Source organism: Sus scrofa, unplaced genomic scaffold (assembly GCF_000003025.6).
Source record: "Sus scrofa isolate TJ Tabasco breed Duroc unplaced genomic scaffold, Sscrofa11.1 Contig2258, whole genome shotgun sequence".
Taxonomy (NCBI): domain Eukaryota; kingdom Metazoa; phylum Chordata; class Mammalia; order Artiodactyla; family Suidae; genus Sus; species Sus scrofa.
The window spans coordinates 266,877-282,885 of NW_018085058.1; the positions used below are offsets into that span (position 1 = coordinate 266,877).

At 36.1% G+C, this 16,009-nt stretch overlaps 1 protein-coding gene across 1 annotated transcript; it reads right to left on the reverse strand.

The window, feature by feature from the left end:
* Nucleotides 1-2,870: 2,870 nt before the first annotated feature.
* Nucleotides 2,871-14,323, reverse strand: LOC110258517 (olfactory receptor-like protein OLF4). The gene is made up of 4 exons (XM_021081767.1): nt 14,283-14,323; nt 10,100-10,875; nt 3,000-3,224; nt 2,871-2,944 (listed from the first exon to the last, which is right to left on the reverse strand). Exons 1-4 carry the CDS (start codon nt 14,321-14,323, stop codon nt 2,871-2,873), a joined length of 1,116 nt encoding a protein of 371 aa, XP_020937426.1.
* Nucleotides 14,324-16,009: the final 1,686 nt, after the last annotated feature.

Below are 16,009 nucleotides of genomic sequence, written 5' to 3' on the forward strand. Positions count from 1 at the left end.
AGAAAAATGGAGCTGGAGGAATCAGGCTCCCTAACTCCAGAGTACACTACAAAGATACAGTGATCAAAACAGCATGGTATTGGCACAAAATCAGAAATGTAGATCAATGGAAATTGACAGAAAGCCAAGAAATAAACACACAAACCAATAGTCAAGTAATTTATGACAAAGAAGTTAAGAATGTACAATGGAGAAATGACAGTCTCTTCAATAAGTGGTATTGGAAAAACTGGACAACTATATTTAAAAGAACAAAATCTGAACACTCTCTAAAACCACATACACAAAATAAACACAAAATAGAGTAAAGACATAAATATAATACCAGATACTATAAGACTTAGAGGAAAGCATAGGCCAAACACTGACATAAACAGAAGTAGTATCTTTTTGTTCCATCTCCTAGAATAATGAAGGTAAAAGAAAAAATAAACAAATGGAACCCAATTAAACTTAAGTTTTTGCACAGCAATGGAAGTCACAAACAAAATGAAAAGACAACCCACAGAATGGGAGAAAAATCTTTTCACATGAAAACACTTACATGGGATTAATCTCCAAAAGATACAAACAACTCATGCAGCTAAAGAGGAAAAAACAAAACAACCCTATCAAAAAAATGGCAGAAGATCTAAATAGACATTTCTCCAAAGAAGACATAACAGATGGACAAAACACATGAAACGATGCTCAACATCACCAATTATTTGAGAAATGCAAATCAAACTACTATGAGGTAACATCTTACACCAGCCAGAATGGCCAGCATCAAAAAGTCTACAAACAATGTAGGCTGGAGAGGGTACCAAGAAAAGGGAACCCTCTTATACTGTTGGTGGGAATGTAAATTGGTGAAACAACTATGGATAAGAGAATGGAGCTTCCACAAAGAACTAAAAATAGAACTACCATAACATGTTGCATCCCACTCCTGGGCATATATCCAGAGAAAACCATAATTCAAAATGATACATTCACACCAATGTTCACTATAACACTATTCACAATAGCCAAGACATGAAAGAAATCTAAATGTCCATCCAAAGAGTAATGGATAAAGAAGATGTGGTGGATATATACAGTAGAATATTATTAAGCCATAAAAAGTGAAATAATGCCTTTTGCAGCAACATTGATGGACTTAGAGATTATCACACTAAGTGAAATTAGATAGTAAAAGACAAACGTCACATGACATCACTTATATATATATATATATATATATATACATATATATATATAACTTTTAAAAAGGATACAACTGAACATATTTGTACAACAAAAAATAAGACTCACAAACTGTGTAAACAAAATTATGTTTAGCAAAGGGGATGGGTTGCAGGAGAGGGATAAACTGGGAGTTTGGGATTGACATATGCATATTGTGCTATATGAAATAACTGGCCAAAAAGACCTGCTGTACAACACATAGAATTTTATCCAATTGTGTGTGATAATGTATACAGTAAAAGAATATGGAAGAGAATGGATATGTGTACATTAATCACTAAATCACTTTTTTGTACAGCAGAAATTATCACAACATTTTAAATCAACTCAACTTCAACAAAATATTAAAAAATGAAAAAAAAAGTGACTCCTCTGAGGTTTCCTTCCAGGTAGGTAGGAGATTGGAAGACCTGTGGTTTTCATAAACTGTGACCCTGAACCACATGACTATGCAGGTATTCAAGCTGTCCAATGAGCCACTTTTGGATCATTATGGCACATATATATATGTATGTGCATATAGACTTGATCCTGAAACCACATAAGAGATTGGGCATCTGCACACTGCATAGTCAAAAATCCTCATATAACTTTATGGCCATTTCTCATATCTGCCAATACAATAAAGATTATTAAAAATAACATAAATTGCCCAGGTTGCCATCTGTAGTTTTTCACATGAGTAATGCAACTCGTGACTATTCTTTCAGGAAGACAAGAGAAAATTGTTGGGGATGAACATCTTTCATTTCAGGAGTAATTATTCTTGCATCTAGGATGTACCTTCAAAGAAATGGATTTACAAATATTTCTAATCCAAAATTAGGACAGTTTTGAAGTAGGGAAAAGTACAAATTGCATATATATCATTCAGAGAAAAAGCTTAATAAAGCGAGCTATTGAAATTGCATAGAGTAGTTGAATACTAAAAAAATGCATATCCTTGGAAATAAATAAAAGGGCAAGTTTTATTCCACTATGATAAAAGAATCACAATTCCTGGTTCCATAGCTTTAAGCCATGCAACAAGAGCACTTCAACACCGAGTATACAATTGGGCCTTTGCATTGGGCAACAAAGAGTATCTCTTCAGAATGGTCTTTATGTATTTATTCTTCAGACTAGAGATGAAGTGGTTCAGTATGGGCATGACCACAAGTGTATATCACTGAGGTTCTTTTACTTGATTTTTACCTGTGGGTATGAAGAAGAGATAAAGTACAATAAAAGTACAAAATAATTGTACCTTATTATACAATACAAAATATTGTACCTAAGATGGGACAACAAAATAATGAGACAACCAAGAGGTGAGATGCACAGGTGGAAAATGGTTTATACTTTCCTGAGCCTATGAGATTCCATGTACACAGGAAACATTTTTAGAATAAGAATGAAGGATTCCAGCAAAATGACACCCACCCATAAGAACAGATGAAAAATACATCACCATGTTATGAGAAATGTGTCAGAACTGGCAAATTGCACCACCTGATTGAGTTCACAGAAAAAGGATGGGAATCATAAATCTGGGCAGAAGGACAATCACAACATCACTAAGCTGTGTAACAACAAATGCATGTCACTCAGTGTCCAGGAGAGCAGAACCAGAAGTCCAGAGAGTTGGATATTCATGATAACTAAATAGTGCAGAGGTGGCAAATGGCCACAAACTTGTCATAAGCCATCACACCCAGGAGCAGGTCATATAATCCTGCAAAGAGTATGTGAAAATATATCTGGGTGATGCAGCCTCCATAGGTGATTACTCTGCTCTGTGTCTAGATGTTCACAGCATGTTTGGGATGGTGGTGGTAGTGAAACAGATGTCTGTAAAGGACAGGTTGGAGAGGAAGAAGTACATGGGTGTGTGGAGGTGGAGTCTGAGCTGACAGCCAGGATGGTGAGCAGGTTCCCAAACACCATGATTCGGTACATGGAAAGCAAATGTCCATATATGAGGGGCCGAAGTTCTGATTCCTCTGAAATTCCCTCTAGAAGAAATTTTAAATGTGGGTATTAGTCCCTGGTTCCATGGGGTGGAGGTGACTATTGGGAAACGAAAAGAAAATGACATAACTTTCACACAAGGTACATATGTCACATGGCAGAAACACTTCAATTTATATTTTGCTGGCAAGAATTTGATTTTAATATTATAGGTACAGATAAGTTCTCCTTGAGGGTATCTTTTGTCCTATTCTCAGTGCATTTCCAAAGAGTTCATGTATTTACAATTTTAGTGAGAAATTATTTCATGCATTTGAGAAATATATATTGAGTGCCAACCATGTTCTGAGAACATGTAGGAAATAAATGGAGAGTACTGAAAAACAAATCCCACACATACAAGGATATTTCAAGATTATATTCAAATTAAAATATCACATAATATGTCAGAAGGTGACAGATGCTATGAAGAAAAAATATAATGTAGAAAGGAGAGAGTGGTAAGAAGTGTTACGTGTGCTGTTGTTCAGGCAATGCCTCCAAACAAGGTATTATCTGAAAAAAGCCTTTGAGAGAGAGAGAAGGATTTAGCATAATTCAGGAGGAGTGTGTGCCTAGCAGAGGGATGGGCCACTGCAAAGAACCTGAGGAACATGCTTGTTCCATATGTTCAAACCCAAACAAGGAAGCCAGCAGGGAAGAGTAATGAGAGATGGTGTTAGAGGATGTTGTGGGACAAGGTGGCCTCCTTGCTACAGCTACAACTTCGGTGAAGAGAGAATCCCTTGTTCTCATGCTGTTCCCTGTACTTTATTAACTCTGGTGCAAAGGCATCTTATGAAGTAAAGCATATCTCAATCATAGTACCATCTGTAGATTAAATTCTGGCCTATGTATTCTGTCACCTTAATGCATGAGTTCAATTGCTTCTTTGAGAACTGTGCTCACTCCACAAAGCACAGACACACATGCGTGCACGCACACACACACACATACACACACACACACCACACACACGCATGTGCATGCATGCACACACATGCCATGACCTCCTATGTTGTTACTAACACCCAGTTATCATCAAGAAACACCCTCCTCAGGCCATGAGTGGTTACAACTTAAGCTAATCAGATAGATTAACTTTCTCCTAAAGGATATATAAATGGTACACAGAAATTTCAGTTCACAATTTTCTGAAAAAAACAGTAAAACTAGGATTCCTTTTGATATGACCACATTCTGCCCTGTATTTAAAAATTATAAAAAGTATGAAAGAGAGTTAGAGAGAGAGAGATAAAATGAAGGAAAAAGATCTAATAAGCTCAAAGTGCCCCTGAGACAATGTGATGAATAAAAGCTTCCTTGGTTTGTCAGCATTCCACTTCACCTACATCACCTTGTTGCCCAAGAAAAATAATAAAGAAAAATACATTTTTTCCCCAAAGACAGAAACAGTGATATCTATATGATATGAAAAACTATACAGATTGAATATCCCAAGATATTCTGTCCTGTGCACTGTAGGATGTTTAGCAGCCTCCTTGCCCATCACCCACCACACCTCAGTATCACCTCAGTAAAAAAAAAAAAAAAAAAAAAAAAAAAAAAAAAAAGTCTATCTATATTATTGCGTCCCCTGGGAGACAAAATTGTCCTCTTGGAGAAGCAAAGTTTTAAAGTGGCAATATCAGATGTATTTGTAGCAGTGGTATATCGGGAATTGTTTGAGAAATAATATGATAGACCCCCACATGTGTATCAGCCACACCATGCTATGTTATACAGATATTGAAATAAAGAACCAGAGTTATACTAGGTAAATGGAGACAAGCCCTTGAGGTATTCTTGAGAAAGAAAGAGAAGGGGACAAATTATACGAAAAAGACTTCACTAAAACATAAATGGCCTTCATGATGTATTCAGGATTGTATTCATCCATTTGTGGAAAAGTGTGTGAAATATGTGTAAGTGTAAAATTTAGAAGGTGGTTTTAAAGGAAACTAAGAATTTATGGAACAAAAAATATTGGTGACAGTGAGATTAGGTTAAGTACAGTATTTTCTGAACAGTAAGTAACAAAACTGCAAATCCAGAAATCATAGATAAAAAGACAAAAATAGTAAAATTTTAATAATACAAACATGGGTCCCAAATTCAACATTAAACTGTTACAGCCTTGGAAATGAAAGAGTATGATAGAAGGACATTTAAAATGTGGGGAAGAAGCAGTATATAAGTTATAATTTCATCTGACATGGTGATAGATGGATTCAAATATGCTTATAGAATATAAAGCTTATGTTTAGTGCTAAGATAAAAAGGATGTCTTCCAAATTCTGGCCAGAGATTATGTAACTTTTAAAAATAGATTTAATCTGAAAGCCCAAACAAATAGTACAGAATAACAGATGTGAAACTAGAAGCATAGGCATCTATTATCACTAAGAATGCTAAATAATTTTCATTTTCCATTTGTTTACACAAAGACTGACATAGTAAGAATAGGAAAATGACAACTAAATTTTTTCAGTAAGAAAAATTACAATACAAAGAGCAATTAATGGATTGTGTGTATACAACATGATGGCTATAGTTCCTAATGCATTATGAAATATTTGAAAGTTGCTAGAAGACAGTAGATCCTAAAGTTTTCATCACAAGAAATAAATTGTAGGAGTTCCTGTCATGGCACTGTGGAAATGAATCCGACTAGGAACTATGAGGTTGTGGGTTCAATCCCTGGCCTCACTCACTGGGTTAAGGATCCATCATTGCCGTGAGCTGTGGTGTAGGTTGCAGATGTGGCTTAGATCTGGCATTATTGTGGCTCTGGCCTAGGCTGGCATCAACAGCTCCAATGAGACCCCTAGCCTGGGAACCTCCATATGCTTCAGGTGTGGCCCTCAAAGGACACAAGACAAAAAAAAAAGGAATAACAGTCTTCTGACACCATTATATAAAACAAAATTTCTAGAGACATTTGTCAATAGAAAAACACTGAATGTTAACCAAATCCACAACTATATTCAGCCTGACAGGTAGTAAAATATTGGCAAAGTAAACCTCATTAATGTAAACATTTTCACATACATAAATAAGATTTTTCTTATGTGCACACCCAGAAGGAGAAAGGATGCTGTGACATGTGTGTTACATACACATCTATTGTAAGTATGTATTTGCAAAGAGTCTTTTGTCTAGATGTTACTCATAAATGTGGAAATATAGACTAATAGAACCCATCCTAAAATGAAGAGAAATGCCTTCACTTCCACTATATGTCCCTTCACAAGTAATATCCTATTGATCTGTTAAACAATAAGATCCCTGGACTTATGTTCATGTTTTATTGGAAGCAGTTCCTGTCTTCTGTTTCTTCTTCTACTTGAGCTTTCACAAATACCATTTAATTGTCAACATCTAAAGTTGCATTTCCAAGTGCAGTGTTCACTTTTTCATCATCATAAATAAATGCAACATAAAAAGCCAACAAACAAACATAGTCATCTCTGGCATCTGGGCTATTATGCGTTGGTTCTCAGGGTACCTCTGGTAAAAGTTCTTGGCTTCCACCATCTGTGATCCTCTCCTGCTGTATCTGTGTAGCTCTCAGACTCACCTGCTTTGTAACTTTATTCTAAACCTCTAACTACTTGATTTCCCTTGGAGACAATGGTCTGGACAGAATGGAATTTATTTTAAGGTGATTCTCTATTCCTAGGAGACTGCATTATTAGTTAGGTGAATTGTTTTTATTACAACTTCTCTTTGAACTACATTGCTACCAAAGCTCTAAGCCTCCCAGAACCTCATCATGTTCCTGAGTATAAGTTTTCTCAAAAGGATAATACTGAGGATTTGTCTTCACTAGGTCCCCTGGGTCATCAAAACATTGACTTGTGTTACATGGGGGCAGGACCACAGAAAGCTCTAAAAATTACTATTCACCTTTCAAAGGAGAGGATAAAATTTCTCTTTTATATAAAATATTTGTATTAGACACCTTGGATTCATTACAGTTTTTCCAAGCCAATGAGGAATTTCTTACTTATATTAGAAGTTGAGAACTGTCACTACATCTCTCATTATAAAATTTTGTAACTGTAAAAGACATATGTACTATCATGTACCACTAGTTACCATACTATTATGACTATCAAATATAATTTTTACAGCAGTGTGCCCTATGGGGCAGTACTTTTCTGAATTCCATTCTCCATAGGAGAAACAGAACTCATAGGGATTTAATGTTCTGACAGAAGATTTAAACAAAGTAAGGGATGGACTGTTGACTATAATTTGTCAGGGTGTTCCCAGTTCTTAAACTCCAGGGCAGTGATTCTCAACCAGAGATGGTTATGCCGCTGGGAATATTCAGCAATATCTTAAGGGATGTTTCTAATCTCCTGTCAACCACAGAATAGCACCCATTACAAATAATTACCCTGCCCCCAAAGTCAAGATGGAAAGAAAACCTATTCTAAATCAGAACATCTATAAAGTCTTTGTGCATAGAAATGTTGCTCATTTAAATGCAAATTCTGAATAATCAGTCTCTAGTGGGCCCAGAGAATGCATTTCTAACAAGCCCCCCAGTGTAATTGGTTCTTCAGGTCTTGGTCTGTAGATCACAGTTTGGGTAGCAAGGCTTTGCTTCTCTGTTAGAGACAGATGTACATAGGTTTAGTACTCTCTGCCAAGGGTCTTTTATGTGTAAACTTTTTAAAGAAAAATTTTCAATAACTTTATGGGAGCTTACACATAATTTATCACCAAAAACTCTCACCAAATAACATTTTACCCTGGTAAAAATAGGATCCTTTCACATGGACACCAAAATCTATTCACTAAATAGAAATAAAGCTTGACAATGAAATATTGTTCTTAGCAACACAGAGTGTAGTTTAAAATTTCCATCATTTTTAAGAATTTCCCAGACTCAAATTCCATGTAAAGTGAATAGATTCAAATTTGAGTTTCTGTGTAGATTCCATTTGGAAACTTGGAGTTAATTATCATTGGTCAGTGGCTATGGTAGGTACTGTGGATGGAGCTGAGTAAAAGAATGTGATTCCAATGAGAAGAACCGAACCTAGTATGTATCAGTAAAATGAGCTGTAAGTTGGAAGTTACCATTTTCTTTTTATTTTGTCTTTTTAGGGCTGAACCCACAGCATATGGAGGTTCCCAGGGTAGGGGTAAAATCAGAGCTGCAGCTCTGGCCTATGCCAGAGCCACAGCAATGCCAGATCCAAGCTGTGTCTGTGACCTACACCGCAGCTCATGGCTATGCTGAATCTTTAACCCACTGAGCAAGACCAGGGATCAAACCTCCAACCTCGTGGTTCCTAGTCAGGAGTAATTTCCACTGCACCACAACAGGAACTCATTGTTTTTTTTTTTTTTTGTTTTGTTTTTGGAAATTTCCATTTTCAAAAAGAGCAGTTAAGACAGTGATATACAAAGGAATGGTATACACACAACTGAAAAACTGTAGTCTTTGTTGCCATTATTATAAAATTACATAAATTGCCTTACCAATAAAAGGTAGTTTTTTTCTCAAGTAGTACAAGAGCTCATGACAATTCTTTCAGTTGAACAAGATAAACTTTATTTGAGATGATGTATGTCATTGCAGAAGAAATCCTTATGGTCCCATGAAATAAGTGTGAATTTAAATATTTCAAATGAGGTTTTGAGAAAACACTGAGAAAATAGGAAATGGACATAGGGAAAAATTGACCATAAATCAGACTGAAAAGGAAACATAAATGTGACTTGCTTCAAAGCTAAGGAGCAGTTGAATCACATAAATGAAAATTTCAGGAAATAAAGGCAAGGAGCAAGTTCTGCCTTCACAATCTGCTCAAATACTATAAAATTCTGGCTACACTGCTTTGGATTCTGAAAAATCCAGTCCTATCTTGCCAAAGATTGTCCCTTTATAGCTGCTGTAATAAAGAATCTTTTCAGAGCCCTCTTTTTTTCCACTTTTATCAAGACATAATTGACAAACTACGGATATATTGTAAATATAGAGTTAGTGGGACTTTTCTGATGGAGTTAATGTTGCCTAGAAAAAGGGATGTAAAAGGCAGCAAACAGAGCATAGGCTTTATTTAGTTTTTTTTTTTTTTTTTTTTTTTTAAAGATGTGTTTGACATACAACACTGTATAAGTTTAAGGTATGCAGACAGCATATTGACTTGATGTATTTTGTGAAATGATTATCACAATAAGTTTAGTTAACACCCATCATCTTGTATAGATGCATAAACAAAAGAATCACATGAATTCACAGGCATTCAGGCTCATTCATCAGCCACCCTTCAATGATGAGGACACATATACATATTTAGATATGTATATACAAATTACCCTTCAACAACACAAAGATTGTGGGCACCAACACTTTGTTTAGTCAAAAATACTCATATAATATTAGAGTCCTTTCTCCATATATAAAAATTCAACAAACCTTATTACAAATATTATAAATTACCTTAGTTTCCAACTGTATTTTCCATGCTATAAAGCAACCATGACAATTCTTTTAGGGGGTAAGAGAAAAATTACTTGGGATGATGTATATCATTTGAAAAGTAATTGTTCTTAATAATTCTACAATGCCCCAACTAGGAAATGGAATTTCCAAACATTTCTGATCCAAAGGCAGAAAATTTTGAAGTGGGAAAAAGGACAGACTGCCTATATATCGAAAGGAAGAAAAACTTAATAAAGGGTTCCTGGCAATTATAAAAAAAAAAGCTGATCCCCCAAAACGGAAATCCCAGATAATAAATGGAAGGAGAAAACTTCATTATTCAATGATGAAAGAATCCCTATTTCTGGTTCTGAGAACTTGAGTCATGCCTTCAAGGGCATTTCATCACACCCAGGATAATTGTCCATTTTATACCTTGCATCAAATAGAATCTCTTCAGTGCATTCTTTATGTCTTTATTTCTCAGACTGTAGATGAAGGGGTTCAGCATGGGTGTGATCACAGTGTACATCACTGAGGCAGTTGCACTTGAGTGTGAGCTGTGGGTAGCAGCAGAGCTAAGGTATACACTTAGGCCTGTACAATAAAACAAAATGACAATGGAAATGTGAGACACACAGGTAGAAAATGTTTTATACTTCCCCTGAGCTGATGAGATTCTATGAATGCAAGCAAATATTTTCAAGTAAGAGTAAAGGATACCAGCAAAAGGACCAATGCTCATAAGGAGAGCTGCAAAATACATCACCAGGTTATTAAGAAATGTATCAGAACTGGCAAGTTGTACCATCTGATTGAGTTCACAGAAAAAGTGGGGGATTTCCAAATCTGGACAGAAGGACAATCGTGATACCATTAAGGTGTGTAACAAGGAATACATGGCCATCATTATCCAGGAGATCAGAACCAACAGTCCACAGAGTCCAGGGTTCATTATGCTCATGTAGTGCAGGGGGTGGCAGATGGCCACAAACCTGTCATAGGCCATCACACTCAGGAGAGCATCATCTAAGCCTGCAAACAGTATGTGAAAATACATCTGGGTGATGCAGCCATCAAAGGTTATAACTTTGCTCTTGTTGTGAATGTTCCATAGCATCTTTGGGATGGTGGTAGAGGTGAAACAGATGTCTATAAGGGTCAGGTTGGAGAGAAAAATGTACATGGGTGAATGGAGGTGGGAGTCAGAGCTGACAGCCAGGATGATGAGCAGGTTCCCAAACACAGTGATCAGGTACATGGAGAGGAAAAGCCCAAATATAAAAGGCTGTAGTTCTGGTTCCTCTGAAAGTCCCAGAAGAAGAAATTTTGAAATGTGTGTATTGTTCCTCGTTTCCATGGGATAGAAGCCCCTATTGGGAAAAAAGGAAGATAACATAATTTTCACCTAAGCTGACATAACTCACATAGCTGAAATACTTCACTTTCTATTTTGCTGTCAGGAAAATTATATTAATATTTTATGTATAGATAATGTCTTCTTGAAGATATTCTGCTTCATCTCGGACTATGAATTTTTGTCCATTCTTAGCATGCATTTGAGAACTATATCTTGAGTGGAAGAAATCATTGCTTCCACCAATAAATTTCTTCATTGTTCATTTATTCAGGAGAAAAAGAAATATATATTGAATACCAACCATGTTCCAAGCAAATAAAGGGAATATATAGTGCTAAAAAAAATACACTTCCTCTTCTCTTTGAGAATGATTATAGGATGATAGATTCCCTTAACTATTTGAAAGATGCTATTCAAACAACAACATTACATATTATCCCAGAAGATGAAAGATGTTCTGAAGCATGAATTTTGAAAAGAAAACCAGGTAAAAGGGGAGAGTGGTAAGAAGTGCTATTTTTGTGCAGAATGTTCAAACAATGTCTGCAAACAAAGTTGTATTTGAACACAGACTTTAAGAAAGAGAGAGAAAGAACTAGTATAGTATCAGAAGTATGTGCCTGGCAGAGGGATGGGCCACTACAAAGGACATGAGGAAGATGCTTGTTTGATATGTGAAGACTCAAGCAAGGAAGCTCGTGGGGAAGAGGAATGAGTAAGAGAAGGAGTGATGAGAGACAGTGTCAGAGGATTTGAGGGACAAGGTGGCCCCCCTCCTATAGCTACAACTTGAGTGTACAGAGAATCCCTCCTGTTCATGTCCTGTTCCTAACATTTTACTTATTTCATTACAAAGGTGTCCTTTGAATTAAAGACAATCCCCTACTTAGTACCATCTGTTGATTGAATTCTGGCCTCTGTACATTTTGTCACCCTAATATAAGAGTCCAGGCATCTCTGTTTGGGGAACTGCTTTCACTCCACAAGGCACAAGCATACACACACCATAGCATCCTTGGGGGAGTTACTACCAAGCATTTCTCACCCAGAAACACCCCCTTACAACTCAAAAAAGTCAGATCAGATCATCATTCCCATAAAGAATGTTAAAAATGTCACCTGGAATTCCATTTTATAAGCTTACTACAGACAAATAAACTCTGGGTTCCATTTTGGTAAGGCCACTTTCTGTTGAGTATTTAAAGAAATAAAAATAGTAAGAGAGAGACAGGGACAGAGACAGAGAGACTGAGATAGAGAAATTAAATGAACTTATGGATATTAGGGGGAAAGATCTAATAATCTCATTTGGCCCCAACACAGTGCGATGAAGAAGAGCCCCCATAGTTTGACAACATTCTAACTCCAGCAATGTCTTCTTGATGCCAGGAAAAATAATAAAATAAATTATGTTTCAAGGATAGAAACCATAGTATCTTTACGATGTGAAAGAAATGACATATTAAATATCCTAAAGGAAAAAAATCAAGAAAGGCAATAAACTAACAATCCATAATGGAAATATATATCAGACAACTAAGTTGTGCATATTTTCTAAGAAGAGGTAAAAGACTTCTTTTTCCTGAGACTTTTCCATATTTGTTTATTTTTGTCAATGAGTAAGATCCTTGGGTTTTTGTCCTACTTTTACAGGAAACAGCTTATGCCTCCCACTCCTTTTTCAAATTGAGCTTCCATGAATACCATCTAATTGTCAACACAGACACTTGCATTGCCCAGAGCAATGTTCACTTTTCAGCCCCATAAATAAATATGTTATTAGAAAAGACAGCCAACAAGCACAGTGAGTTCTGGCAATGGGATGCACTAAACTGGTTCTCAGGTGACCTCAGGTACATGTTCTTGGCCTCCACACTTTCTTTTCCTCTACTGCAGTGCCTGATCAGCTCTTGGACTCACCTACCTGCAGACTCTGAGAGCAAATCTTCCTTGCAGATGTCAAAATACTTCCCTAAATGACTGATGATGCAGACCAAAGATTTGGCTCAAAACAATGCAATAGGAGAACAAAAATTGTCTCGCATGCGGACTTAGGACTGCAACAGCAATGACCATGCCCTGTCCAAGAAACAGTTGCAGAGGCTGAGGCACTGCAGCAGAGGAGATATTTAAATCATCTCGTGTCTGCTTACTAGTCCTGTTTTCCTCTTATTACTCCAACTGCTAAACATATAACTCCCCTTAGAGACACTAGTCTGGTCAGAATGGAGTTTTTTTCCTGCTGATTCTTTATTCCAAGGACACTGCATTATAAGTTTGGTGAAATCATTTTTAACTTTTTTTTAAAAATTAAGTTACTTGATGGGTTTATTACATTTATAGTTGTACAATGATTATCACAACCAACTTTTATAGTGTTTCCATCCCAAACCAGTTTTTATTGCTCCTTCTCCCTTAACTCTCCTGCTACCAAAGCTCTAAGCCTTCCAGTACCTCATGGCATCCTTGAATTCATGTTTTCTCAAAAGTATAATATTGAGGAATTATGTGGAATTGGGCTATGGTTCAGCAAGAATTTGATTTGGATTGTTTGGGGACACAACCACTGAAATCTCTAAAAAATTATTATTTACCTCTTCAAAAAGTGGAATAATTTTATACTTTAATATAAAATATTTAGTATTATACTTAGATTCATGATAGAGTTTCCAAGCCAAACAGGAATTTCCCACTTAAATCAAAAATTGAGAGCTGTCACTTCATCCCTCAGTATACAATTTTGTAACTTTAAAAGACATAGCTGACATAGATATTGTTATCCACCACTAGCTAGCATACAACAGAACCTATAAAATTTCATTTATACAGCAGTGAATTCTATGAGGTAATACTTTTATGAACTCCATTCTCCATTGGAGAAATGGGATTCATAGGGAATTAATGTTCTGCTGAAGTGTAAAAACAAAGTTAAGTGATGTAGTCTTGTTTGGAATCAGCCAGGATGTTCTCAGTACTTGAACTCAGGGCAGTGATTTTCAACCTGAGATGATTTTTCACCTGGGGATATTTGACAATATCTGAAAGGATGCTACTAATCTCCTATAAACCACAATAGAGCACCTAATACACACATTTATCCTATCCCAACGTCAAGAGTAAGATGGTGAGAAAACCTATTCTGGGCCAGAACTTCCATAAATTCCTCATGCATACAAATGATTAAGGTTTGGCCTTTAAATGAAAAATCTGATTCATCAAGTCTCTATTGGGCCCAGGGACTGAATTTCTAACAAGCACCCAGATGCATTTGATGCTGCAGGTCCTGGTTTGGGCATCATCGTTTGGGCATCATGGCTGTGGTCTTCTGTTAAGTCAGATGTACAGAGTTTGAGGGTTCTACACCAAGAAACATGTATGATGGAATTTTAAAAGAAAACTTTTTCACGCACTTTATATGTGATTACACATAATTTATCATCATAACACAGAAACCAATCTTTCACTCTCACAAAAATAGAATCCTTTCACATGGACACAATAATCTATATTTCAATGAATAGATAGAGTGCAAGAAAATGAAATATTGTGCTTAGTAATAAAAAATTTGGTTTAAATTTTCATTCTTGGTAATATCTCCTCAGAATCAAATACCATATAAAGTGAATGGATTCAAACTGGTGTTTCTGTGTAGACTCCACTGGAAATGTGCAATTGTTTATCATTTGTGAGTGACTATTGTAGGTGCTATGGATGAAATCGAGTAAGAAAATACAATTCTAATGAGAAGAATTGAATAACCACCTATAAAACAAACTATAAGTTAAGCTTCCATTTTTCAAGAAGAGTAGTTAATGTAGTGATTTACAAATGAATTTAATCAAAAAGGAAAAAAAAAGCCAGTAGTCTCAGTTTCCACTACTACAAAATTACATAAATTAACAGAGTTCCCACTGCAGCAGAAACAAATCCAACTGGTATCAATGAGGATACAGGTTTGATCCCTGGCCTCGCTTGGTGGTTTGGGGATCTGCCATTGCTGTGAGCTGTGGTGTATGTCACAGGTGCAGCTCAGACCTGGTGTTGCTGTGGCTATGGTGTAGGCCAGCAGATGTAGCTCCAATGTGACACCTAGCCTGGGAACTTCTGTATGCCCTGGGTGAGGCACTAAAAAAAAGTGCATAAATTATCTTACCAACAAAATGTTTTTTTTTCCACCTCATATCAATTCTTTCAAGGAACAAGAGAAAAAATAATTGGGATGATGTATGTCATTTGAGAAGACATTATTCTTAAGGAATCTATGTTACCCCATGAAAAATGAGAATTTTAAATATTTTGAAACAAGTTTAGGAAAAACTCTGAGAAAGTAGGAAATGGACAAATCAAAAAATGCCTATAAATCAGAGGAAGATAAAAAACTTTGAAGTGTGAGTTTTATCAGTGGTAGGTGGAAGTTGAATCAAAGAAATGAAAATTTCAGATTGTAAAGATAGGAAGCAAGTTCTACTTTCGCACTTTGACCAGACTATCAACTATTAGCTCCAATGCTTTGTGCCTTGCAAGATGGGCATATCTTCAGCCCTATGACAAGGAAACAACTCCTCCTTTTTAGCTGCCACCCTGAAGAATTTTTTAAGACCCCATTTTCTTCTTTCAGTTTTATCAAGCTATAATTGACATTCAGTACCGCATAAGTTTAAGGTATGCAATGTAATGACTTGACTTACATATTTGGTGAAATGATTATCATAAGTTTAATTAATAGCCATCAACATTATAGATATAAAAGCTAAAGAAAAATGTTTTTCTTAACTTTTATGATCTACTCTTTCAGCAGCTTTTCAGAGCCCTCTTCATGTCCTTTTACCTTAGGCTGTCAATGGATTTAGCATGAATGTGACTACAGTGTGCATCACTGAGGCTTTTGCATTTCAGTGTGAGCCATGGCTTGCTGCAGAGCCAAGGTACACTCCTATGATTGTGCAGTAAAAGAAAGAAACAGAGTTAAGATCCATAGGTGGAAA